Source organism: Dendrobates tinctorius, unplaced genomic scaffold (genome assembly GCF_039654945.1).
Source record: "Dendrobates tinctorius isolate UK_male_01 unplaced genomic scaffold, ASM3965494v1 ptg000028l, whole genome shotgun sequence".
Lineage (NCBI taxonomy): Eukaryota > Metazoa > Chordata > Amphibia > Anura > Dendrobatidae > Dendrobates > Dendrobates tinctorius.
Genome location: NW_027361696.1, coordinates 71,167,682 through 71,195,644, shown reverse-complemented (window position 1 = coordinate 71,195,644; position 27,963 = coordinate 71,167,682). Strand labels below are relative to the sequence as shown.

Genomic DNA, 27,963 nt, shown 5'->3' with positions numbered 1-27,963 from the left:
CACCTAGTGGCAGGTTTTCTTCTCTTCTGTACTCACCGACAATTTTATTTCCTTGGCCCGATTGGCATACTTTAGCGTGTTGTAGGTGTCATCATAACTTAGACACGAAGGGCTGATTGCTGCAATCATGACCGTCCTACAGTTTCCTCCAATGGAGTCTTTCAGGAGCCGGGTGAGTTTACTGTCCCTGTAAGGAACATGGGCCTTCTTATTCTACAACAGAAGACAATCTGAATTAGACAACGACAGGTCACTAAAGATGGACAGAGAAAAGGACACCAGCTGGGAGTGTGTCCCTACATAATCTGACATTGTCTAATCACAGATCAGTTACACTGCATAGACACACCCCCTAGGTATGGGTAGGATAACACCCAGTTGTGAATTTATGGACTACTAGAATACATTTCAAAATATGTTACCCCTTCCATAATTCATTTTGCATATCAGACATTTTTTTCTGATGGGGTGAGACAAGTAACAGCAGTTTAAACTGGCAGTGTTTTTTTTATTATTCACACATTGTATCCACAATAAGATGAAAATTGACCTTTGAGGGAGGGGTGGGGTATTTCAACATTTAAATACTTTTTTTTTTATCTGATATTCCCTGTAACTAGGGCTGGTATATTAGCCCATGTTACAGAGGAAATTCAGCCCCTTTCCTGTAAAGCAAAATGATCAGCTCTACTAGGATTCAACATCTCCTGCTCTCTCCCTACACACACGAGCCATCGGGTGATCTCTGGGTTCAGAAATAGAAGCGCTGTCAGTACTTCTTTACTGCATACAAGTGCGCTTCTTCAGCATTTTGTATACAGCAATTGGGAAAGCAGAGATAGTAATAAACCCTCTCTGCTCTTTTCATGGGGAGTCTGGATGTGTATGGCAGCTTGTTCCCCAATTTCACTCAGCTGATATACTATGAAGTAACGTTTTCGACTCTCACTGTGTAAGGAGGTGGTGGAGACCCTTATCTGCCTCCCCTCTTTCCTTCCCTGTATGTGGTCATTTGTGTGTATAATCTTGTAAAGTTCACCATATGTATTACTGTCTGTGCTTGACTTGTCCTAATGTTATGTCTGTAGTTTAGGGTTAGTGTAGGGTTAAGTTAGCAGGCTGAGTCAGCAGTCTCCAAGCAGACAGGAAGTTCCTGTCGGAAGTTCAGAGCCCAGGCAGGCGTGCCCGTGGCAGGACGTGCTCCCCTGTTGGGAGCTTGCCATACCTCTGGAGGGGACAGAGCTGCCAGAGGACTATTGGGCACAAGGACTGAGTGTGTGCCCCGCCAGACACTTTTAGCTCCAGAGAGCCTACTGGGATTAATTGCCTGGTCTTCTGCAGCTATTGCTGGACATAGGGATAGCTAAGGAATTTAACTTCTTACCTTTATCACCTTTTAATAAATACCAGTTGCCACTGTTGGGACTCACAACGTATGATGTATTGTGCATCCGGAGGACGCCGTTCCAACATTGAGAGCGGCCGTGATTCTGAGGTAACTCACTGTGACCTGGAGCTGGGACTAGAACTGCCCTTTCATGTGCAAGGAGCCAGGGTACTCACTGACTGTGACTTAGCGAACTCACCCATGACTACCACCCTGTGCCACATTGCTACATTTGGCGTAGTCGGCAGGAACGAACCCAGCAGCCCTGAAATCCTAAGACTGCCAGGGAAGGATCAGGGGTGTACGACCGGGGCAGGAACAGCAGAGATGGCGTTCCTAGAACCTTTCCCAACTAGAACAGGACAAGGGACTGACAGTGATTTTGAAATGCTGTTGGAGAATACTCCCGAGCCTTGTGAATTGTTGACCGCCGTGAAGGAATTGAAGATGGTGGCTGACAGTAATTTTGAGATGTTGACCGCCGAGAAAGAGTTAAAGATGGCGGCTGACAGTGACTTTAAAAGATGGATTTTTGGTTCTTACCGTAAAATCTCTTTCTTGGAGCCTTCATTGGGGGACACAGAATACCATGGGTGTATGCTGCTGCTGCTAGGAGGCTGACACTATGCAAAAACAATGAAATTAGCTCCTCCCCGGCAGTATACACCCACCGACAGGCACCAAGCACCTCAGTTGGTGAAAAAGCAGTAGGAGAAGCAACGAGAAAAAACTCGAACCATATGTACCAACCCAACAGGGGACTCTAAGACCCAACACGGTACAACTGAAAAAGGGAGGGTGCTGTGTCCCCCAATGAAGGCTCCAAGAAAGAGATTTTACGGTAAGAACCAAAAATCCATCTTTCTTTATCGCCTTATTGGGGGACACAGAATACCATGGGACGTCCCAAAGCAGTCCCAAGGGTGGGAACAGCAAAAAGGAACGAAAGTAACCGAAAGGCTCAGGTCGGCCGGTGAGCCACCGCCGCCTGCAGAACCTTCCTACCAACCACAGCATCAGACGAGGCCTGGGTATGAACCCTGTAGAACCTCGTGAAGGTGTGCAAAGATGACCAGGTTGCAGCCTTGCAAATTTGCATGGCCGAAGCCTGGTGACGAGCAGCCCACGAAGCTGCCACAGCCCGGGTGGAATGAGCTCTTACTCCCGGAGGGGGCCGCTTTTCCTGAAGACGATACGCTTCCAGAATGGTAGAACGAATCCAGCGAGCGATCGTGGATTTGGAAGCCGGAAGGCCCTTCTGGCGACCTTCAGAGATGATTAGCAAGGAATCGGACAGACGGAAGGAAGAGGTCCTGGCAAGATAGACACGCAGGGCTCTAACTACGTCCAGTTTGTGGAGAGACTTCTCAAGAGGATGAGATGGAGCCGGACAAAAAGAAGGAAGGACGATATCCTCATTGATATGGAAAGCGGAAACCACCTTTGGAAGAAAAGAAGGAACGGGCCTGAGGATGGCTTTTTCCTGATGGAGAATGAGGTAAGGGGAACGACATGACAAGGCCGCCAATTCAGAAACTCTTCTGATGGAGGAATTGGCGATCAAAAAGGTGACCTTCCAAGAGAGAAGGGAAAAAGGAATGTCCTGGAGAGGCTCGAACGGCGCCTTCTGGAGCGCGTTAAGAACGAGGTTGAGATCCCACGGGTCTATTGGCGAATGATGAGGGGGAGCCACGTGGGAAACCCCTTGTAGAAAGGTCTTGACCTGTGGTAGAGAAGCTAGCTCTCTTTGGAAGAGGATAGAGAGAGCGGAAACCTGGCCCTTGAGCGTACTGAGGGACAGACCCGCGTCTAACCCAGCTTGAAGAAACCCTAGGATAGACGGGATAGAAAACGACATTGGGAAGACTTTTCTATCATCGCACCAACGGAAAAAAGCCTTCCAGTACCTATAGTAAATGCGGGAAGAGGCTGGTTTCCTGGCTCTGATCATAGTTTGAATAACCTGACTGGACAGACCTGATTCCTTTAGAATTGCGGTCTCAATGGCCATGCCGTCAAACTCAGAGACTGAGAATTCTCGTGGTAAAGGGGGCCTTGCGAGAGAAGGTCTGGACGGTCCGGAAGCCTCCAGGGAACGTCCGCGAGCATGTTGACCAGCTCCGCGTACCAAGGCCGTCTTGGCCAATCTGGAGCAACTAGAATCACTGGTACGCCTTCCGATTTTATCTTTTTTACCACCCGAGGGATCAATGCCAGAGGCGGGAACAAATACGGAAGTTGAAACTGGGACCACGGAGTCACCAGTGCGTCGCATGCGACGGCTAGAGGGTCCCTGGACCTGGCTACGAACTGCGGTACCTTGTGGTTCATCCGAGATGCCATGAGATCGACATCCGGGGTGCCCCAACGGTCGCATATCTGAGAGAAAACCGCGGGGTGCAGGGACCATTCGCCGGACGCTAGGCCCTGGCGACTCAGAAAGTCGGCTGCCCAATTTTCCACCCCTGGAATATGGACGGCAGAGATTGTCGGAACGTAACGTTCTGCCCAGCGGAATATCTTTGCCACTTCTGACATTACCTGTTTGCTGCGCGTACCCCCCTGATGGTTTATGTACGCCACGGCCGTGGCGTTGTCCGACTGAATGCGGACCGGCTTGCCGGAAAGGAGGGGCTGCCAGTGAAGAAGGGCCAGGAAAATCGCCCTGATCTCCAAAAGATTGATTGGAAGGAGAGACTCCTGTGGCTTCCAGCGTCCTTGGGCCGCTTTCTGATGGAACACGGCTCCCCATCCTAGAAGGCTCGCATCGGTGGTGATGATTTGCCACTGAGGAGGAAGGAAGGACCTCCCTTGGAGAACTGACGCTGGCCGTAGCCACCAAGTGAGAGACTGCCTCACTCTGAGAGGAAGCCGAATAGGACGGTCCAAGGACATCGTGGTCTTGTCCCAGGCTGAAAGCAGAGACAGCTGGAGAGGACGAAGGTGGTACTGCGCAAAGGGCACTGCCTCCATGGAGGCCACCATCTTCCCCAGGACCTTCATGCCGAACCGAATGGGAATGGGAGCAGACCTCTTGAGAGATTTGATGCACTTGGACAGAGTTGTAAATTTTTCCTTTGGAAGAAAAACACGGGCTAGCTCCGTGTCGAATTCCATACCCAGAAAGGTCAGACGCTGGGTGGGGACCAGAATGGACTTCTCCTTGTTGACTAGCCAACCTAGGCGGCTGAGAGTGTCCAGGGTTATCTGAAGGCTCCGGAGACAGTCCTGGCGAGACGAACCCTTGATCAAAAGATCGTCCAGATAAGGGATGATGAGGATCCCTCTGGAGCGAAGGATGGCCATCACAGTCGCCATCACCTTCGTGAAAACCCGGGGCGCTGAAGCCAGGCCGAAAGGAAGAGCTGTGAACTGAAAGTGGTCTCCCTGAAACGCAAATCGAAGATACTTCTGATGTTGCACACATATTGGAATGTGGAGATAGGCATCCCGAATGTCCACCGAGCAGAGAAATTCCCCGGGCTCCATGGAAGCAATCACCGACCGAAGAGACTCCATCCTGAAATGGAGAATCTTCACGTGGCGATTGAGCAATTTGAGGTCCAGAATAGGACGAAGAGAGCCGTCTTTCTTCGGGACTACAAAGAGATTGGAGTAGAACCCGGAAAACCGTTCGTCTGAGGGAACGGGAACAATGACTCCGGCGGAAAGAAGGGAGGAAATGGCCTGCAGAAAACCCGGAATCTGGGCCCGCTGTCGCGGAGGCCGAGACCGGAAAAACCGTCTGTTCGGGAGTGAAGCAAATTCGATTTTGTAACCGGATGCGACGAGTTCTCTGACCCAAGCGTCGTCTACAACGGACAGCCAAGCATCCGCGAAAAAGGAAAGTCTGCCGCCCACCCTGGAAGAAATTCCAGGTGGGGGTGACCCGTCACTTAGACGAAAATCTGCCGGAATTGGCTCCTGCAGATCTGGAATATTGTCCTCTAGATCTCCAGCGAGGAGCGGGTTTGTAGGAAGGTTTCCTCTGATCCCGCTCCCTGGTGGCAGGCGGCCGATCCTGTTGAGTGGCCCTCTCCGTGGCAGAGAAGGGACGAAAAGGCCTGAATGGTCGAAACCCCCTTCTGTTGAAGGGACGTATTGGTCGAGACTGGGGAAGCGAAGTACTTTTGCCTCCAGTGGCATCGGAAATTATCTGATCCAGCTTTGCTCCAAAGAGCCTAGAGCCATGGAATGGCAGATTGGTAAGCGACTTTTTCGAAGTAGTGTCCGCATTCCATGACTTTAGCCAAAGGACTCGGCGTACAGCTACTATGTTGCTGTTAGCCCTTGCTACGCAGCCGGCCGCGTCCAAGGAGGCGGCCAAAAGGTATTTTCCCGCCTGGTTAATCTGATCTGCAAGATCTGCCAATTCGTCTTGAGGAGCTGACGCTAAGATGCCTCTGCGAAGGATTTTTGCCCAAGCGGAAATGACCTTCGCCACCCAGGCGGATGCGAAAATAGGGCAGAGAGAGGCGCCAGATGCCTCAAAGATAGACTTAGCCAGAGATTCAATCTGCCTGTCAGTAGGATCTTTGAGCGACGCCCCGTCTGGAAGAGAGAGCACCGTTTTAGAGGCTATCCGGGATACTGGAGGATCTACCTCTGGAGCCTTGGACCACTTTGAGAGCAGTTCTGCGTCAAAGGGGTACAGAACGTCCAAATACTTGCGGCCTGAGAAACGTTGTTCAGGGCGCTCCCAGTGTTTGGCTAAGGTAGTATTGAAATCGTTGTGATTGGGAAAGGTTCGGGACGGAGGTCTGGCTCGTCTAAGGACAACCGAGCTTTCCTGAGCTGGAGCCTCATCCTGTTTAAGTTTTAGTGTTTGGAAGATAGCTGCAAGCAGACTATCGACCATGTCCCGCGTTTTAGAAACGCTGTTCCCCTCAGAGCTAGCTTCCGAATGAGAATCATCGCCTGACTGAAGGCTGTCATCTGAGGAAGGAGAAGGAGGCCTGGGAGCAGAAGGGGCCTGCGAGCTCGAGGACGAAGTGGACCGAGCCCGCTTTCTAGAAGACCTTCCCCGTCTGTCTCTGTGAAGGTCGCGGTCAGGTACGGACGACTCACCCCGAGAGGTGGTCGGGGCAGAGGTGGCTGAGGATAGCTGAGGTAATCGTTCTAAAACCTGGACCAGCGACTGTGATACTTTTGTCAAGTCAGACACAGACTGTGACATTGTAACGGCCCACTCCGGGGGGAGAGAGGAGGGAAGAGCGCCCTCCGCCCGGGACTCTGTGCGCTCCTGAGATGCTGACATATTGGAAGGACTGCAGGGGGGGCAGAATGGAGACGACTGACCTGATGCCCACTTCTTTTTACAGCGCGCACAGGCGTAATAAATAGCGGTGGGCCTGAAGCAGAGATCCCCTGAAGGGTTGGGCATAAGTAGACTGCACTGAATGGCCGCAGGATTTAAGGAATAACTGCCGAGGAGAGCTAATCTTTGCCTCAGAGCAGAGCCTACCGAGATTCTGTGAGCAGCAGAAAACGCTGAAGTGTCCCCCAAACAGCGCAGGAAGGAGTGAGACAACCAGGAAATCCTTGTGCTGGAGGCTGGGGGCGGAGCTTAGCGGCCGCTCCATGACTGGTTAACAGCGAAGGAGAGGGCATGGCCGAAGGAGGAGGCTGGCATATGAAACGAAAAGGAGCCCTGTGATGGGCTAGTAAAGGCGCGCTGAGAAGAGCGCGCTCAGGAAGGGAGGAGGGAGCACAGCGATGAGGAGACTGTGAGGGAAAGTGAAAGTGAAAGTGAAGACGCCGCAGCTCCATGCCAGCGCCGACATAACGGAGCTGATCTGACAGTGGCCCTGGGAAGTCTGCCTCCCCTGCTTGTGACGCTGTTGGAGGAATCCCCAGTGTCTCCCTGGGAGTGAGAAACAAGCGGCTTGAGTGTGCGGCAGGCAGAGAGGGCGGGAAATTCAAAAGTTGTGGACCTGAAATCACAAAGGTACAACTTCTGCCATTCACGGAGCTTATGCGGGGCCGGAGGGAACGTACAGGCACTTACCTGACGTCCCTGAAGAGGATGACCACAGGGGCCCACGGGGAAACGGCAGGCCGCTGGGGGGAAGGGAGTCCTCTGTACCCGCATCCTGCAGAAGACGGCTTGAAATACCTGCGATCGCCGTCTTCCTCTCAGCCCTGTCCCGAGAGAGGGGTGAGGAGGGGGATTCGGCAAGGACTAGCCACCTGTCCACAACCCTTATCACCGGAAGGCGAAAGGGAAAGTCCTGCCTGCGGTACTGAGAGTTGCGATGTGGATGACACCACACTGCTCGCTCAGCCGCATGATATGGGAAATCAGGGTGACAACTACACCCTGTTTCCCGATGGAAAATAACCTAAAAGACAAAAGAGGGAAAAATTAAAAAGTTCAGACTAAACCTGAAAAGAAAAATGCGGATCTGGGGAGATCCCGGTCCGCCTCCTACAGACACTAAGCACAAACTGAGGTGCTTGGTGCCTGTCGGTGGGTGTATACTGCCGGGGAGGAGCTAATTTCATTGTTTTTGCATAGTGTCAGCCTCCTAGCAGCAGCAGCATACACCCATGGTATTCTGTGTCCCCCAATAAGGCGATAAAGAAATGGCAACGAACACTGGTAAGGAGACAGCCAGTGGCACAAAAAGAGAAGAAAGAAGGTGGCACCCCGCTATGATGGATGCTCGCTCAAAATGGATGTGGGCGAAGAGAGAGCTCCCGCCTATGTAGCAGGAGGGGACAGAGCTGTCAGGGGACACAAGGACTGAGGGTGTGCCTTGCCAGAGACTTTTAGCTTTGGAGAGCCTACTGGGGTTTATTGCCTGGTCTTCTGCAGCCGCTGCTGGACATAGAACAGCTTAGAAATTGTACCTTCTTTTCTTCATCACCTTTTATTAAATACAAGTTGCCACTGTTGGGCCCTACAACGTGTGACGTGTTGTACATAGAGAGGACGCCGTTCCAACATGGAGAGCAGCCGTGATTCTGAGGTAACCCACTGTGACCTGGGGCTGGGACTAAGGGCTGGGGTGCTCACTGACTGTGACTTAGTGAACTCGCCCAAGACTACCACCCCGTGCCACCTTGTTACAACAGCACAGTACAGTGGACTTTCTGGATATTTATAGTCTATGGGCGGACCGGAAGTAGCTAAAGTGTCATTTTCATCATGCTACAATAGATCTGTAAGAGGTCACCCTTTTAATGAGCCCCCAACGACTTGTAAGTAGTCAATTGGCGCTCATTAAAGATGCGTTAATGGGCTGAAATCAGCTCATTTAAATATGTAATTACGCATCTACTGTGGTGGGAAAACTCTTTAAAGAGGTTGTCCCATGAAAAACAAATACTCATCCACAAGATAGATGATAAATAGTTGGTACGAATCGATTGGCACAACCCAGTCCATCGACAACGACTAATCTGTGGCCACTTGAGCCCTGAAGCATCCGCTGCTCTTGATTAGTCGGCACCAAACCGGATAATCAACAGAAGAGCGGCGGATGTCATCAGGTAAAAGGTGGTTCTCACGTCACTGGCCAAAGGATTTGTATCAACTCTAATTATAAATGTATGATTGTTGGGGGTAAAGCTGCTGGTCCCAAAACCCAAGTGAATGCGCATGCGTGACAACCACTGTATTCATTTTTATAGGTCTGTGGGAGTGTAAATATAAGACAACTGCTCTCATAGACAATAAACAAGAGGTTGTCACATCAACTCCATTGAGGCGGGGAAAACGCGACCCTCAATCTCATCATTGATCGGGGGTCTCGGCACCAATGATACATTAATCACTAATCTTGTGGATAGATTTGATCCACATTACAGGAAGCACAACCCCTTTAAATGTGTAAAATAGAATACACTGGAGCAGACCCAGGCAAAGTGCGGCCACATCCGGGGGCCACATCCGGCCTTCTGGCTGTCTCAGTCTGGCACGTGGTCCGAGACAGCCGAGGGGCTGGAAATCAGAGGTCCACGGGCCTCACAATGCCCGCCTGGCCACTCGCTGTTTCCATGTGCGCCGCGGTTCTGTGCGGCGCTGCCGATTCCTTTGGTGGAGGAAGGGCATCTGACCACTTCATCCACCAATCAACGCGTGAAACAGCTGACGTGATGAAATAACGTCATTGCATCAGCTGTTTACTCCGGAGAGTCCGCGCACCGGAGGAAGGGAGAGAAGCACAGCGCCAGGGAACGGAATGAGGCGAGTATGTGGTGTTTTTTTTCCCCTTATGAGCATGGGCTATTTGGCTGGGCATGGGGAGGCTATGGGGGTGACAACATGGTGGTGCAGGACATGGGGGGGGGGGGGGTGACACGGTGCAGGACATGGGGGGGGGGGTGACGACACGGTGCAGGACATGGGGGGGGGGTGACAACACGGTGCAGGACATGGGGGGGGTGACAACACGGTGCAGGAGATGGGGGGGTGACAACACGGTGCAGGAGATGGGGGGGGTGACAACACGGTGCAGGACATGGGGGGGTGACAACACGGTGCAGGACATGGGGGGGTGACAACACGGTGCAGGACATGGGGGGGTGACAACACGGTGCAGGACATGGGGGGGGGTGACAACACGGTGCAGGACATGGGGGGGGTGACAACACGGTGCAGGACATGGGGGGGGTGACAACACGGTGCAGGACATGGGGGGGTGACAACACGGTGCTGCACATGAGGGGGTGACATGGTACTGCGCATGAGGGGGTGACATGGTACTGCGCATGAGGGGGTGACATGGTACTGCGCATGAGGGGGTGACATGGTACTGCGCATGAGGGGGTGACATGGTACTGCGCATGAGGGGGTGACATGGTACTGCGCATGAGGGGGTGACATGGTACTGCGCATGAGGGGGTGACATGGTACTGCGCATGAGGGGGTGACATGGTACTGCGCATGAGGGGGTGACATGGTACTGCGCATGAGGGGGTGACATGGTACTGCGCATGAGGGGGTGACATGGTACTGCGCATGAGGGGGTGACATGGTACTGCGCATGAGGGGGTGACATGGTACTGCGCATGAGGGGGTGACATGGTACTGCGCATGAGGGGGTGACATGGTACTGCGCATGAGGGGGTGACATGGTACTGCGCATGAGGGGGTGACATGGTGCTGCATATGGGGTTATATGATGCACATGGTGTTGCATGTGGGGCTCATGCAGTGTATATAGGGAGGCTGTGTGGGGCTCATGCAGTGTATATAGGGAGGCTGTATGGAGCTCATGCAGTGTATATAGGGAGGCTGTGTGGGGCTCATGTGGAAGGAATATGGGGGGGGAGGCTGTGTGGGGTTCATGCCGCATATGGAGGAGGCTGTGTGGGGCTCATAACGCATATAAGGGGCTTTTGAGGGGCTCATACAATACACAGAAGGGGCTGTGCTCGGGTTCAAACAATATATAGGGGGGGTCAGCATACTTAATTCTGCTCAATATACAATTCTGATACAATTAATAAAATTATCAATATAATAATTATAAAATATCAATCTCAATATTGAGTAGAATTAATTTAGGCCTATTGGTTCGGCCCTCCACAACAGTCATGGTCTTTCACGTGCCGACGCCTGCATTGGAGGAAGAAGAAACGATTCGTATTTATAGAATCACGGTCAATATGGGAAATCTCCAAACACAGTTCTTGGGAGTTCGACAGTCGTGAAGGAAAAAAAAAGTGACAAACAAGAACCATGTGTTACAGATGTGATGCTGTCCCTCTAGTCGTGGAACATCTCAACAAAAACAGAGATAATCTGCGCCAAGTGTCCGATCGGTCTATGCAAGGAAAAGATTACTCTGTGTTTGCTTTGTGCCCAGGAACTGCAGATTAAATTAATACACGGCAAACGCTCAAGGCTTTTTCATGAGGCTCTGAACACAACAAGATACTAATCAGTCATCATGCTCATATGAAAAGAATCAGCGCCGAGCACCAAAAGCATGCAAGATCAAAAGAAAGGCGGGTACCTTGGCATCAGCCAGAGCGTTAATGACATTTATAAGCGCCAACAGGGAACGATTGATGTTGGCGCCCTCTCTCTGCCGCTCGCCTTTAGCATTTGTGGTCGAGGCTCGTTCTGACCCAGCTAAATCAATTAGGCTCATTTTGGCCACGCGAATGTCCTGGTTGATGCTGGCTGTACGGTCTTTCTGCTTGACATAAATCTAGAAGAGAACAGACAAGATGAGGGTGTCACGGGTCAGGCATCATGTAAGTTGGAAATGTTGGAAGAAACTTTTTAAATCTATTGAGCCTTGTGACAAATCAATAACTGCATATCATAAGATATAGAATCTGACCAACTCCCCCGGCTTGTGAAAGGTTTCTTCCTGTCACTTTTTACAAGCAGTAGGCAGGGAAAGACAGGCTGAACCTGCGACTTAATATACTAGGGAATATGCATACAGCACTAAAAGATAACAGACAAATAGTGTATATCATGCTTGGCCGAACAAGTGCTCCTGTGTATGGAATCAAGGGCGGGGATAAGTGTTGGATAGATTATGTGACACTACACTGCATAGTTTCCATCTGCTTAAATGAGGATGTCAAAAGCAAACAAGTCATCACCTCTCCATATGATAGGTGATAGCTTGGTGATCGGTGGTGGTCTGACTGCTAGGACCTGCACCGATAAGCAGAACAGTGAATTTTTCATTTTTTATTCCAGTTACAAAATGGGGCAGCAGGTCGGACACCCCATTACCGCTCCATTTAATCTCAAAAATGCCGAATGCAGCCCCATACAGAATGAATTGCCGCTACTTTTGCGAAAAAAGTTTCCTGTTGAGCCAATCGGTGCAGGTCCCAGTAGTCAGACCCCCGCTGATCAATAACTTATTTTCAACGGAAGACACCTTGATCTGCATGTAAAACAAGAGGGCATTAAGCCTAATTTTCAGCAAAATTACACATGAAATTGGGCTACTAAGAAGTAGTACAACCAGGGAAAATTAAAATGAGTGAATTCAAAGGTAAACTTACCTGGAAAACAGCGTGTGAGCGGGATGATGTTGCATTAGCGTCTGTCGGATGCTGCGCCCGGTTCAGGTTTCCGTTAGCTAACATTTGCAGTAGCTGCTTTGCAGATTTGGGCTTTTGATATAGAGGAAACAAAACTATTAGAAAATCTGCTGATTTTTGGAAATATGTTGCATTACAAGACAATCTTTTAGTAGGAACTCAAGATGTGCCACATGTCGCCTCTAACATACAGAGCGATAGAGGGTAAGGCAAAAGGATAGACGTAGTTATTGAACTTGTGTGATTGCCTGCAATATAGACTGCTATACTTTTGCACCCGCTCTATACACAAACACATACCTGCGTACAAAGCTTAAAAAATCAAATAGGACCCATTAGGTCAGGTGATAACTTGCTGATTGGAGTGGGTACGATGGGTGGGACCCGCATCGATCAGCAGAATGGGGAATTATTAGCCTTGATGGGTAACTTTACCGCTGTTACAAAATGAAGCGGCAGGTCAAACACCCCGAGTGCTGCTCCATTCATTCTCTACAGGTCGGCCCCACAGGGAATGAATGGAGCGGAGGTCGAGTGTGTGCACTGCTGCTCCAGTCATTCTCTACAACCCCATAGGTAATGAATGGAGCAGAGGTCAAGCATGTGCACTGCTGCTCCATTCTAATGGGGATAACAGTGCCCTGTTCTGACAATCGTTGTTGGTCCCAAGGATCGGATACTCACCGATCAACAGGTTATCACCAGAGAACCCCTTTAATGAATATGTTTACTCACAAACAAGAGTCCTCAGTGTATAATGCAACACACAAGCCCGCTGCCAGCACTGTTGCTAATGAACGACATGATCCCGCCAGGCTTGTACTGTGGAGATGAACGTGTAATCACTTACCTGATGAAAGGAAAGGCCCTGGACCACAACCCCTTTCTGAGAATCCTCTCGGATTGCTAAAAATCCTTTGGGTTCCAGCAGGTCCTGGATCTGTTCATTGTAGACCTGAAAAAACATTGAGAAAAAGAATAAACTTCTGTTCTGGAATACTAAGGGTGACAAGACGAATTGTTGGGTTTAAAGGGAATCTGTCACCTCATTTTTCCCCTATGAGATGCGACCACCACCATCAGGGGCTTATCTACAGCCTTCTATAAAAGATAAGAAAAACGAGTTATATTATACTCACCCTGGGGGCGGTCCGGTCCGATGGGTGTCGCGGTCCGGGTCCTCCTATCTTCATGCGATGTTGTCCTCCTCCTTGTTTTTGTCGCGGCTCCGGCGCAGGCGTAATTCTCTGCCCTGTTGAGGGCAGAGTAAAGTACTGCAGTGCGTAGGCGCCGGACCTCTCTGACCTTTCCCGTCACCTGCGCACAGCAGTACTCTGCCCTCAACAGGGCATAGAATTACATCTGCGCAGGAGCCACGAAAAAAGAAAGGAGGACGTCATTGCTAGAAGATAGGAGGCTCCGGACCTGCGACACCCATCGGACTGGACCGCCCCCCCGGGTGAGTATCTACTCGTTTTTCTTATCTTTCAGGTTACATCAGGGGCTTATCTACAGCATTATAGAATGCTGTAGATAAGCCCCTGATGGAGGTGGCCGCATTTCATAGGGGAAAAATGAGGTGACAGATTCTCTTTAAAAAACATTATACAATATAGGGCATAACACAAAAGTGAGTACACCCCTGCGTTGCCCGGGCATAGTAACTGTGGTTAGTTATAACAAATAACAGCGTAAGTTAAGGGGCCTTAGGCTTCTTTTACATTTACCGTGTTTTTGCGGCCCCAATAGATTTCTATGGGGCCGCAAAAATGGGTCGCAATAATTCCACGGTGCGCCGTGTGCCCGTATTTGTGGCCGTGAAAAAAAAAAAAAAAAAAAAAAAAAGATTGAGCCTACTCAATCTTTTTCACGGCTTAGGGACACAGCCCCCATTGAAAATCTATGGGGCCACAAAAGCAACGGAAGTTTGTTTTTGTGGCGCACCGTGACTTCTGGTTTTGCGGAACACCGTTTTTTTCCCCCAATGCTTTTTCCATAGTATTGGAAACATGAAAAACGGCGATACGTAAGTTTTTTGAGGTCCGTTATTGCGGCAGACCATTAAAATTGCGGCAATACGGCCCGCAAAATTCCACCTGCGCCTCATGCTGATTCTTTTTACACAGCCTCCTCCTGCACCTCACCCTCCTCCTTTATACACACAAATTTTCTGCAGCACAGCTTTGATACACACACAGTGGCAGGCAGTGTCACCGGGCAGACAGTGCTGCCTCATCCCCTCCCCATGCCAGCCCTGCCCCGAGCTGCTGCTTTTTTTTCTCTCTTCCCTGCCTGAACTCTCGGCAGATGTGAGATCCTGGGCAGTTAAAGGACCTGTGATGATGTCATGACCATGTGACCAGTCACGTGCTTGGGAGGAGTCAGACACAGGGCTGTGCTGGTGCAGAAGTGTGAACTCGTGTCACAGAGTAGGGTCTTATATCACATCACAACATTGTGGGGGTGGGGAGTATAGTAACCCTGTATACATGGGATCAGAGGGACCCTGCAGCAGAGCTGTGTGTGCAATGTATGTGAGGCCAAGCTGTGTGTCACAACTGTTGTCGGGTGTCCCTGGACTGGGGGGGGGGGGATTTGAGGGAGAGGGAGAGCACAATTTGGCCATTTTCACTTATGGGTGTACTCACTTTTGTTGCAAGCGGTTTACACATTAATGGCTGTGTGTTATTTAGAGAGCACCAATTTACACTGTTATACAAACTGTACACCGACTACTTTACATTGTATCTAAGTGTCAGATCTTCAGTGTTGCCCCATGGAAAGATAAAATGAAATATTTACAAAAATGTGAGGGATGTACTCACTTTACATACTGTACATGCAAGCTGAGATAGAGATACATTATATATATATATATATACACACACACACACACACACACACACATACACACACACATATATCTACATACACAGTTTTTCAGTTGATGCTCACCCCCCCGAATACAATGAAATCAAAACATTTTAGCACCCAAAAATTGTAACACTAAAAATACAGGTTGCCAGACAACAAGAAAAACAAACACCTACATAAAATTACTAGTTTCAGAAAATTAAGTCAAACAGCAATTTTTCTTTTTTTACCCCAAAGTTGTAAGCGGTAACGTCTCACCTTGTGGAAAGAGATATGCCAGTGTGACGAGACTTACAGGCCATGCAACCCTTCTATGTGAAAATTAAACATACAAATTGCCTCTTCAGAGAGGACGAGGACTTGTTCTATAATGCCACCTATTGGAAGAAGCAATCCTAAAGGTCAGTATCGACCCTATAACGAGCTTTGCCAAATGACTTAGGATAAAGACCAAACCTGACGTGTTACTGGGTGTTTGCCCCTCCTCAGTGCAAAGCATGAGATCTGATTTGGCTGTATGAAAGGCATCTGACTGAGGTCTAAGGCGTAACGTCTCTTCTTGTGGAGACGGATATACCTGAAGTCTAATGGGTAAAATCTCTTATTGTGGACAGTGACATACCTGAGGTCTAAGAGGGTTAACGTCTCTCCTTATGGAGAGTGACATGCCTGAGGGCTAAGGGGTATTGTCTCTTCTTGTGGAGAATGACATACCTGAAGTCTCAGGGGTAACATCTCTTCTTGTGGCGAATTACATGCCTGATGTCTAAGGGATAACGTCTCTTCTTGTGTAGAGTGAAATGCCTGAGGTCTAAAGGATAACGTCTCTTCTTGAGGAGAGTGACATGCCTGAGGTCTAAGAGGTATCGTCTCTTCTTGTGGAGAGTGACATACTGGACGCGCCAGTGTAAGGAGACTTATATGCCATGCAGTGCTCTTCTAGGAAATGTAAATACGAACTTGCCCCTTCAGAGGGGAAGAGGAAATTTTGTGGCACACCACTGGAATTTTTTCCCCCAGGTTTTAGCAAATTGCATGGTAAACCCATCCCAGGGGAAAAAAAAAAAAAAAAAACAAATGTAAAAGGAGAGGGAAAAAAAAAAAAAAAAAGGGAAGATAGAGGAAGAAAAAGTTCACAAAACAATTTAACCAGATCATTTCCTGACGTGACCACACGGTTCTTACCTCCAGGTAGGAGATGAGGACCTCACATGACTTCTCCTCCTTGACGGCTTCTATCCGCTGATAGAGTTCAATCATGGTGAGATACATGACTCCGGGGTCGTCTTCGCTTCCCAGCATCGTATGAGTCTTCCCCGCTCCTGTGGCTCCATAAGCAAAAACTAGAAAATAAAAAGAAAAATGGGACATGCAACAAGTTGTTCACTTATATGTTTTCTCCATTAAAGGCAACAGGTAATTTTTGGGAATACTCCGTTATGGACAAAAAAACCGCATAATGGGTCTTCCTTAAAGGGATTTATCCCCATTTTCGTAAGTGGGTATTGTCTGATAGGCAGGGCTATCAAACCTCCGACTCCTCAATTTCCATCACACTGACTCCCTCATACTAGGGCTGTGGAGTCGGTAATCCAAACCTCCGACTCTTCAATTTCCATGACACCGACTTCACCAAAAAGGGCTCCGACTCAGACTCCACAGCCCTGCTAATAGGTCTTGTAAATACAAGAAATTTGCAGTTTACTGCTTTTTAAAACTTTCAACGATTCTTGAGATATTAACACTTTTCTTTTGTTTACAGCTTGTTACCTTGGAGACCGACCACCGCTGTTAGACATCAAAACAAATACAGACTTTTGTTTACTAAAAGCACTGTTTTGAAGCTGGTCAGGATCGTTGTTCTCTCCTAACCCCGGTCAGCACTTACAATTCAAACAGCAGCGGTGGTCAGTCTCCTAGGTAACAAGATATAAACAAAAGAAAAGTGTTAATATCTCAAGAACAGCTGCAAATTTTAATAAGCAGTAAAGTGCTTGTTTTTACTAGCACAATCCCATCTATGAAGATGGGAATGACCCTTTAATTAGGCTTGACTATATAAGTTCCCAGAAGCAGGTCTCTCCTTATTGAAAAAAGAACTGTCACAATGAGTTAAAGTCTTGAGATGTTCAATAACTTTGACTATGGGGCTTTGGGACCCCCATGCGTTTTTGAGGTATCCTTAGCGGACAATAAACTACAAACTTTCTATTGAGCAGTTGCACAGCTCTGCTTGGCCTCCTTCCTTTCAGCCATGGGTGAGGGTCTCAAGACCAATCCCCTTTTCCGATCAAGGTGGCTAAACAATGGATGCAGAAGTCTGGGGTACATCAGGGAAAAAGGAGAATTGGGCATGTTGGGGTTTTATTCTACCCAACGCCTACATACAGCAGAGCTGTGCCGACTACATCCGGCTGACTGGTGGTAGTGCTGGGTGGCCAACCATGACCGATCTGATATTTATGACAACCCAAGGGGATCAGAATTCACCTTTGTGGAGGTTTCCTAACTGAATTAAACCTTTTTACAGGGATTATTTTCCAGTAATCACTTACACGCCACTGTCATATCAATACCGGTGACTACATAGGGAACATTTTGTGCAGTGGCACAATGACAGGATCCGATAACCTGACACTGAAGACCGTGACTCTCTTGACAGGCTTATAAACAATCAGTCTCCGACCACTTTGTCTCCCAGCGGTTACAAAGCGTCTCGTTGTGCAGCAGACGTCGCCACCACCACGTACCACCGGACGAGATGCAATGAATAACAGACGGCCAGGATTACTGTCTATGGCGTTAATGAAGCGTAGCCGAGAACAAGCAGAGGCGATCGTTATACGGCAGGCGGCTCAAAATAAATCCATTGTTGGGGATTATTGCTCACATGAATTCAATACTGGTTCCTGCACGCCGAGCTGCAGTAAACGGCCCTAATAACAGGGACGAGGCGGCTCTGTGATGTACACAAGATTAGCAAACAACACATGGACACACATCATCTGGCAAGGAGAGAATGTCGCGAGCACTGCATTTTGCACCCGAGAACTCTGCATTTGCGATGTGCTGAATGTAAAACCACATACACTGATCTCTTACCTGAACAGTTGTAGCCATTCAGGACCCCGTCGAGGATCTTCTTGGTCGTGTGCTCAAACACGTCTCGTTGGTGGCTTTGTTCATCAAAAACCCGGTCAAATATGAATTTCAGGTCCTTTCCTTTGCGCCTCGTTCCTTCGTGACCTCGGATGTTGGAGAAGACGCTGGATGTGTCGGGCTCCTCGGGGTCAAATATCAGGATGTTGTGATCCACGACTTGCACTACGGAATTCTGGTTTCCTTCTTGTTCTCTGGAGTTTGTGGGGCGGACACGGACCACCACAGAGACGTTCCCCTCTTCGGTGGCCATATTAAAGTTATAAGGCAGCTGGAGTCAGACGGTCCTGATGGGGATGATAGAAATGGTCTTTGGTTATTGACCCCTACCTTATATCATGGTCCTTGGGTGAAGACCACATGCACACTGATGACGTCACATCAAGGCTAAGTGCACACGCGCCTTTTTCAGGGTTCCTTTTAAAGGGGTGGTTGTCTCCAGTTCATAAATGGGTAAAAGTACAAACAAGCAACTTTTTGCAATGCACCCCTAAGCTTTCACCCCTGCACTTCTCCCAAGCTGGACACGTAGCTGCTTCCGTCCTCAGCCCGGGACACCGTACCGCCTCCGCCCAGGACAGCACGCTGCCTCCACCTTCAGCCTCGCAAAGCCCCGCCGCGTCTGCCCAGGACAGCACGCTACTGCACCCTTCGACACCGCTCCACCTCAACCTGGAATAAAGTGCTGAATCCGCCCAGGACAGCATACTGCCTCAGCCCTCAACACCGCGCCACTGTGTCCATATACAGTTGAATGAACCGCGCAACAAAAATATTGGTGGGATTTCATTGTCATTCATTTTGCACCCCTAAAGTCGCTGTGTAGCCCTGGACTTGGGAATTATTATGTATATAGCACCATTGTTTCCAAGGTGCTGCACAAGAGATGGGTTTACATACAAAATACAGATATATTTGACAGTAAAGAAACCATCAATGATAGAACGGTACAGAGGGAAGAGGACCCTGCCCATGTGAGCTTACATTCTACAGGATGATAGGGAAGGAGACAGTAAGTTGGGGATTGCAGTAGCTCCGATGGTGTTGAGGTGGTAGCACGGTCATTGCAGGCTGTAAGCTTTCTTGAAGAGATGGGTTTTCAGGTTCCGTCTGAAGAATCCAAATGTGGTGGATAAATCGGAAGTGTTGGGGTACAGAATTCCAGATGATTGGGGATATTCGGGAGAAGTCTTGGAGGTGATTGGGTGAGGAACAAATAAGTGTGGAGAAGAGCCTTGGGAGGACCGGAAATTATGTGAAGGAAGATATCGGGAGATTAGTTCGGAGATGTATGGAGACGGCTATGAATGGCTTTGTAGGTCAGAGTTAGTAGTTTGAACTGGATACGCTGAGGGAATGGGAGCCAGTGAAGGGATTTGCAAAGGGGAGAAGTGGTGGAGTAGCGAGGAGAGTTGGATTAGTTGGACGGCAGAGTTGAGGACGGACTGGAGAGGCGCGAGAGTGTTACCAGGAAGGCCACAGAGAAGGATGTTGCAATAGTGGAGGCGGGAGATAATTAGGGTATGCAGAAGCAATTTGGTAGGGTAAGGGTTGAGGAAAGGACGGATTCTGGAAATGTTTTTGAGTTGAAGGCGACAGGAGGTGGCGAGCGCTTGGATGTGCGACTTAAAGGACAGGGCAGAGTCAAGGGTTACTCCGAAGCAGCGGACTTCCCATACAGGGGAAAGTGTGATGTCATTTATTGTGATAGATGGATCAGGTAAGGAAGATACATGAGATGGAAAATGATGAGTTCAGAGTTGTCCACACTGAGCTTGAGGAAGCGTGAGGAGAAGGATATGGCTGATAGACACTCTAGGATTCTGGACAGCAGAGTGGTGACGTCTGGCCCAGAGAGGTAGATCTGAGTATCATCAGCATAAAGATAGTACTGGAAGTCATGGGACTTTGAGTTGTCCCAGGCCAAGGGTATAGATGGAGAAGAGTAGGGGTCCTAGGGCAGAGCCTTGAGGGTCTCCAACAGAGAGAGGGTGGGATGAGGAGGTAATGTGGGAGTGAGAGATGCTGAATGTGCAGTTGGAAAGGTATGAGGAGATCCAGGACAGGATCTTTGACGCCAAAGGAAGAGAGGATGTGTAGCAGGAGGCAGTGGTCAATTGTGTTGGCTTTGGCTGTAAAAAAAAAAAAAAAAAAAAAGTTGTTGGACGTGCTGCTCAAGGAGTTTGGAAGTGAATGGGAGCCGCAATATGAGGCGATAGATGGACATAGCGGAGGGTCGAGGGTTGGCTCTTTGAGGAGAGGTGTGATTGTGGCAGGTTTGAAAGCAGAAGGGAAGGTGCTAGAAATAGTGACGAGATGGGTTAGGGATGGGATAAGTGTGGTTGTGAGGACTGGGGCTAATTGCTATATTTTAGAGGTTTGGCAAGTCAGAGAGGGGCGATTCTGCTGTACAGGTGTGGAGGAGTCTGGTTTTGTGGGGTCTTTATTGCAGATAATCACCAATCAGGTGCCAGAACAGAGATGATAGGTCCCCTCTTATTTTAACATTGATTTTCTACTAATTAATGTACAATATCCGTTTGAATAATGTTTTCCAGGCACAACTGACCACTATGGGAGGTTTCCAGACAGACAGGGAGGGAGGACACACACCCTGCTCCATAGAAACCAATGGCCATATTCCAATATTGAGCTCTTAAAGGCAGCGCTCCATAGAAGTCAATAGAAGCCTCTGGGAAATCCCGACGTGACCACTGACTTGTACACGGCGCAGAGTTGCAGCTGGAATCAGCTGGCACCGCCTGACACAGGCGCCATAGTCCTAGAGGTTAGAGTGACTGCAGTGCGGAGACTACAGCGTCATGTGACCACCTGCCCATGTGACCACTCACCTGGTATAAATACAGCGGGTAACACCGTCTACAATCTCCATCAATCCTCCGCTCTATCAGGAATGGTTTCCCAGCAGCAGCGCAGGCCACGCCCCCATCCTCCACACTTCCGGCATACTAAAGTTCAAATCAAGCGGGCTATTCCTTCCGCGGGTACTGATTGGACGATCAGTCCTCTGCTCTGATAGGCGAGGATGTGACGTAAAGAAAATCGCGGTGCCTACTGGGAGTTGTAGTACTAAATTTCATTTAGGTGCTGGTCATTGGGCTCGCTGCAGTATTTTTGATGAAAAACCAATGCAGTTGTTATTTTAATTGTAGGAAAACCTGATTTGGTTGCATTTTATTATACTTTGAATAAAACGAAAAATATTCCCCTCAATGGTGACACAAGGCTGTCAGTGTTAAATGATCGCTATGGCTCTTCTCTTGATGTCAAAACAAAAATTCTGCCTGGAAGTAACACATTATATGTACCCGCCAGTCAGAAACCGGCGAATCCTCGCAGCGCACAGTGACCTGAGACGTCATTTTAGACCGGACAGCCATTTTAATGAATTCGGCATACCCGCCACTCCCTCAAGACTGTCATGCTCCATATGCCCTCCTTGATTGAATTGGCTCTTAAACTGTAAAAACATCAATCACGGGAATGACATCCGCCTGCTGTCCATTTTTTTGTTTTATTAGGTGACCCGTAGTCCCACGTTCACACGTTCAGTATTTGGTCAGTATTTTACCTCAGAATTTGTAGCCAAAACCAGGAGCGGGTGATAAATCCAGATGTGGTTGATGTGTTTCTATTATACTTTCCCTCTGATCGTTCCTCTCCTGGTTTTGGCTTATAAATACTGATGTAAAATACTGACCGAATTCTGACCATCCATTTTGATCTGTGTTCACGATAAAATCCGCCAATGCAAGTCTAAGGGTCCTAGAAAAAAAAAACAAATCCGGACAGCAGGCGGATGGCGTTCCTGTGAGTGATATCCATTTGTTTTTACTGTTTAGGGCCATGTTCACACGTTTAGTGGAAAGGAAAAAGCTTGGGGAAAACATTTTCTTTTTTTATATACTGAGCACTGTCATGTCTTAAACATGTAAAATCTATACTATATGTATGATTAGTATTTCCCCTATATTCCTCTATGAGGCTGGGTTCAGATTGCGTCATGGCAGTCCGTCTAACAGACTGCGCTACACCGCAGCATTAACGCGATGTAACGCATCCGTTAACACTGCCATAGACTTCCATAACGCGGCGCATCACTAACACATGTCCTAAGCGGACCCTCGGACACGGGCTGCAGCATTCGAGGGTCCGTCACTGCTAGCGCAGAGGAAGCATCTGCGCTAGCGGGACCGCATAACGCAATCGCATTAGGGAATAGCGTTAACACTAGGAGTTAAACGGACTGCATTAACGCTATGTGAACCTAGCCTAAGGGGTTTAGTTTGCATTTTAGATTTTAGGTTCAGAAGTAATTTGTATGTTAGGATGGCACAACTTTTGGTACTTATTATTTTTTTTATGGGGGAGAAATGGGAAAAAAAATTTTGCCCCCTTTTGTTTGTGTGACCTTGACCATGCAGTATAAATGAGATTTTCACCTTATTCCATGGGTCAGTACAGCTATAGCAATACCAAACTTACATCGTTTTCCTACATTTTAATATTTTTTTTTAAGTCATTTACATATTAAAGGCCATAATTTTTTTATTACTACCGACTTCTTTGCTGATTTCAACCCCGTGTCATATATTTATTGTTCTTAAACAGGAGAAAATGGAGTAACGGATACAAAATATATGCAAAAGTATAAGTTTTATTAGTACTCACATCAAGTGCTGACAAGTATACAAGTTGACTAAAATAGGGGGGATAAGCCCCAATGATACAACAATCAGGACAGACAAGGACAGGGTAAATAAAATGATACCAGTGCTCGAAATCTACATGGCACAACGTTCAGTCAGCCCATGGGCATTGCACATAACAGACATATGTCTAATGGTAAAAGATAATCAAATATGGCATACTCAATTAAATGTGTATTGTACATAGTTGTACATGTCTAGAGCGCAAAAAAAAAAAAACATCCAGAGGGGTCAATGTGCAAGTCCAATGGACACTGAACATAAATGAATCAATGACATGTGAAAGGATTCTTAAATAGTAAATAACATATGTATCAACATATCAAAACTGCGCAATTGTGCCAGAGAGAACCCGGGAGACGACCCGCCCAGCGGTCCAAATGACCGAAGTGTGGAAACAAGTAAAGGCAGGCTGCTTACCGGGGAGCAGAGGAGGTGAAGGCCCATGCAATGACACCCGACGTACGTTTCGCGCCCGCCACAGGCGCTTTATCAAGGGAGTGTTGACTGAGGTGAACCACCATGTTTTTATGCAGAAAGACCTCCCACTTGAAAGCGGTCACATGGGGCAGGTCTACCAACCAAAGGCAGCGGACAGAGCATGCGCAGTGCAGCTCACTCAAACCAGGAAGTGATCAATAGTATGGTCACAAAAAAAAAAAAAAAAAAATGGCGGGACAAAACCGCACTCATATAAAAACTAGATAGCATCGTTACCCTAGACGCCTGCGCAGTGTATTGCGTTGACAAAAAGTGTCAGAGCTCAATGAATGATAAAGATGTAATCAGACCATAATAGCGGCGCATACTCAGTGCAACACCTCAGTCCTCCAGGAAATGGGGCAGGCGTCACGCGTCAGGGAAAACAGAGGGAATTTAACCCCGTGTATAACCTGAGGCGGGCTGACGCCCAAACCCATATCGGAGCAACGGGTGAGCGCAGGTATGCGCACTAAGGTTACAGCATAAAGAATCAGGAGAAGAAAATTAAAAATTAAAAAAAAACAAAAAAAAACAAAAACAAATAAAAAATAAATAATAAACCAAGGTCACGAAGACAGACCATGGAGGAAATACAGTAAAGATAGTGACATCAATCATAATTGGGGCAAACAATATAAACACATTATATGATAGTGTGTGCTACCAAAAATCCAGAGCACCAGTAAGGATTGTAAAGGCACACAATAAGATTGATGCAACAGTCCAGAGAAACTTTTTTTTTTTTTTTTTTTCCTTTCTTCCCCTTTTCTCCCTTTCTTCCCTCTTTTTTTCTCTTCTTTTTATATAGTAATAGACGAGTGACCCGAACACGATGGAGTGTCCGCATTCTCCATAATATCAATATGCCGTGAAACGATGATGAAGGTAGATATTCTTTCCAGATCCAACAGATAATAAAGAGTAGAGGGGTCCACACCACACAATGGTACCAGTGAGTCCACATGTAGCCAACACAGAAAACACAGGGAAACTAAAAAAATATATAAAAAGACAAAATGAGGAGAAACTCAGACTCCAAAGGACTTAACGAATCTCTGAGTTTCTCCTCATTTTTATAGCTTCTGCTGTCTCCGCTGCACTCACCATTGTTTTATTTTTTTAGGCCCTATCAACGTTCGGTTTGTATGATTTTAACTTTTTGTCTTTTTATATATTTTTTTTAGTTTCCCTGTGTTTTCTGTGTTGGCTACATGTGGACTCACTGGTACCATTGTGTGGTGTGGACCCCTCTACTCTGGATGTCCGTACCCACGCCTGCGTTTATTATCTGTTGGATCTGGAAAGAATATCTACCTTCATCATCGTTTCACGGCATATTGATATTATGGAGAATGCGGACACTCCATCGTGTTCGGGTCACTCGTCTATTACTATATAAAAAGAAGAGAAAAAAAGAGGGAAGAAAGGGAGAAAAGGGGAAGAAAGGAAAAAAAAAAAAAAAAAAAAAAAAAGTTTCTCTGGACTGTTGCATCAATCTTATTGTGTGCCTTTACAATCCTTACTGGTGTTCTGGATTTTTGGTAGCACACACTATCATATAATGTGTTTATATTGTTTGCCCCAATTATGATTGATGTCACTATCTTTACTGTATTTCCTCCATGGTCTGTCTTCGTGACCTTGGTTTATTATTTATTTTTTATTTGTTTTTTTTTTTTTTTTTTTTTTTTTTAAATTTTTAATTTTCTTCTCCTGATTCTTTATGCTGTAACCTTAGTGCGCATACCTGCGCTCACCCGTTGCTCCGATATGGGTTTGGGCGTCTGCCCGCCTCAGGTTATACACGGGGTTAAATTCCCTCTGTTTTCCCTGACGCGTGACGCCTGCCCCATTTCCTGGAGGACTGAGGTGTTGCACTGAGTATGCGCCGCTATTATGGTCTGATTACATCTTTATCATTCATTGAGCTCTGACACTTTTTGTCAACGCAATACACTGCGCAGGCGTCTAGGGTAACGATGCTATCTAGTTTTTATATGAGTGCGGTTTTGTCCCGCCATTTTTTTTTTTTTGTGACCATACTATTGATCACTTCCTGGTTTGAGTGAGCTGCACTGCGCATGCTCTGTCCGCTGCCTTTGGTTGGTAGACCTGCCCCATGTGACCGCTTTCAAGTGGGAGGTCTTTCTGCATAAAAACATGGTGGTTCACCTCAGTCAACACTCCCTTGATAAAGCGCCTGTGGCGGGCGCGAAACGTACATCGGGTGTCATTGCATGGGCCTTCACCTCCTCTGCTCCCCGGTAAGCAGCCTGCCTTTACTTGTTTCCACACTTCGGTCATTTGGACCGCTGGGCGGGTCGTCTCCCGGGTTCTCTCTGGCACAATTGCGCAGTTTTGATATGTTGATACATATGTTATTTACTATTTAAGAATCCTTTCACATGTCATTGATTCATTTATGTTCAGTGTCCATTGGACTTGCACATTGACCCCTCTGGATGGTTTTTTTTTTTTGCGCTCTAGACATGTACAACTATGTACAATACACATTTAATTGAGTATGCCATATTTGATTATCTTTTACCATTAGACATATGTCTGTTATGTGCAATGCCCATGGGCTGACTGAACGTTGTGCCATGTAGATTTCGAGCACTGGTATCATTTTATTTACCCTGTCCTTGTCTGTCCTGATTGTTGTATCATTGGGGCTTATCCCCCCTATTTTAGTCAACTTGTATACTTGTCAGCACTTGATGTGAGTACTAATAAAACTTATACTTTTGCATATATTTTGTATCCGTTACTCCGTTTTCTCCTTTTTAAGATTAGCATATGGAGTGGTAATCCATGCACAAGGTGTTTTTGGACCATGGTCACCGCCTTGTCTCGTTCTCTGATACTGGGCATTATCATATATGTATATATTTATTGTTGTTGCTTCTTGGTGCTAATTAAATACCTGCTCTGTATGTTAAGCACATGGGTTAATAAGCCACAATCACTGCTTAGACAACGTGTATTAAAGGGAACCTGTCAGCAGGATTGTGCATAGTAACCTACAGACAGTGTCAGGTCGACGCCTTTATACTGATTACCATGATACCTGGTGATGAAATCCATCTTGTGGTTGTTGCTTAATCTTTATTTTCAGTTTTGATTTAATGATATGCTCGTGCTCCAGGGTGGGGCTGTGGGTGACCTGTGGATGGGGTTTTATGTGGTGCTCTGATTAGGTATTCATACTGATTGCTTCTGCCCCCTAATTTACATATTGAATATATGTATTGGAAAAAAAACCCACAATCAGCAGGCAGATGGCGGCGCCGCCTGCTCTACAGCATGATTGCATGTGTAATGTTCATTATATTGTTTTAGTTAGTCATATACATTGATTATGGAAAAAAAAATCTTTCTCAAAATCGATCTGATAGCTGGTACTGCACTGGTGCCGCCTGCGCCATTTTGCTAGAGGACAAAAAAAATTGTCTCCAGCAAGACGCAGTTGCATCTGTCGGATCGCCTATGGATGCTAATGCGCAGGAGCGACTGGCGGCATTTTGAGAGATTTTTTTCCAGAATAAATGTATATCTCTAAATAAAACAATTTAATGCATATTATAGAGGCTATTATGCTGCAGCGCAGGCGCCGCTGCCTGTATTTTTTTTTCAATACATACAATATTCAGTATGTAAAATAGGGGGCAGGTCAGTGAGGGATCAGTGACCTGTCAGCAGTCTGCATTATGAATAGCTAAACAGAACACCACATAAAGCCCTGCTCACAGCCCCGCCCACAGGCCCACCACGAAGTACGAGAATCTCATTAACTAAAACTGAAAATAAAGATTAAACAACAACCACAAGACAGATTTCATCACTAGGTATCATTGAAATCAGTATAACGGTGCTGACCTGACTCTGTCTGTAGGTTACTCAGTACAATCCTGCTGACAAGTCCCCTTTAAAGGCTTGTTCTGAAAACTTTTAAGCAAGGGGATAACTTACTGATTGCTGGGGGTCCGACCGCTCGGTCTCCTGTGATCAGGGCTCAGGATCCCGGGAACTGGAGTCTACAGTTTTGTCTTGAATAAAGCAAAGGTGCACATGCTCAACCTCCATTCCATTCATTGTGTGTGAGACTGCTGGAGATAGTGGAGCGCTATACGGTATGTTTGCAGTGGAGGATAAGTTTTCGTGTCATAGGAGATGGGGCATCTGCTTGCCTGCTCCTGACCAACGTGCTGGGCAGGGGCAGCAAAACAAATGTACAGCACAATGCCACATGGCACAATGAACATTTCTTAACAGCATGAAAAAACAACTTTTTTGTGTGTGGATTCC

The 27,963-nt window shown here is 47.4% G+C and overlaps 1 protein-coding gene across 4 annotated transcripts in view; it reads right to left on the bottom strand.

Moving 5' to 3' along the window:
- Positions 1-23,816, bottom strand: part of KIF18B (kinesin family member 18B) — a 61,329-nt gene extending 37,513 nt beyond the window's left edge. For 2 of the 4 annotated variants that reach the window (XM_073570958.1, XM_073570961.1), the window contains exons 1-7: positions 21,295-21,452; positions 18,386-18,729; positions 16,469-16,626; positions 13,260-13,364; positions 12,371-12,481; positions 11,353-11,550; positions 37-213 (exon numbers count right to left, since the gene is read on the bottom strand). In XM_073570958.1, coding sequence (XP_073427059.1) covers positions 37-213; positions 11,353-11,550; positions 12,371-12,481; positions 13,260-13,364; positions 16,469-16,626; positions 18,386-18,695 — 1,059 coding nt within the window. In that variant the 5' untranslated portion in view covers positions 18,696-18,729; positions 21,295-21,452. Of the gene's footprint in view, positions 1-36; positions 214-11,352; positions 11,551-12,370; positions 12,482-13,259; positions 13,365-16,468; positions 16,627-18,385; positions 18,730-21,055; positions 21,188-21,294; positions 21,453-23,592 lie in introns of those variants that run through there. The other 2 variants (XM_073570959.1, XM_073570960.1) reach the window with 2 other exon arrangements.
- Positions 23,817-27,963: the final 4,147 nt, after the last annotated feature.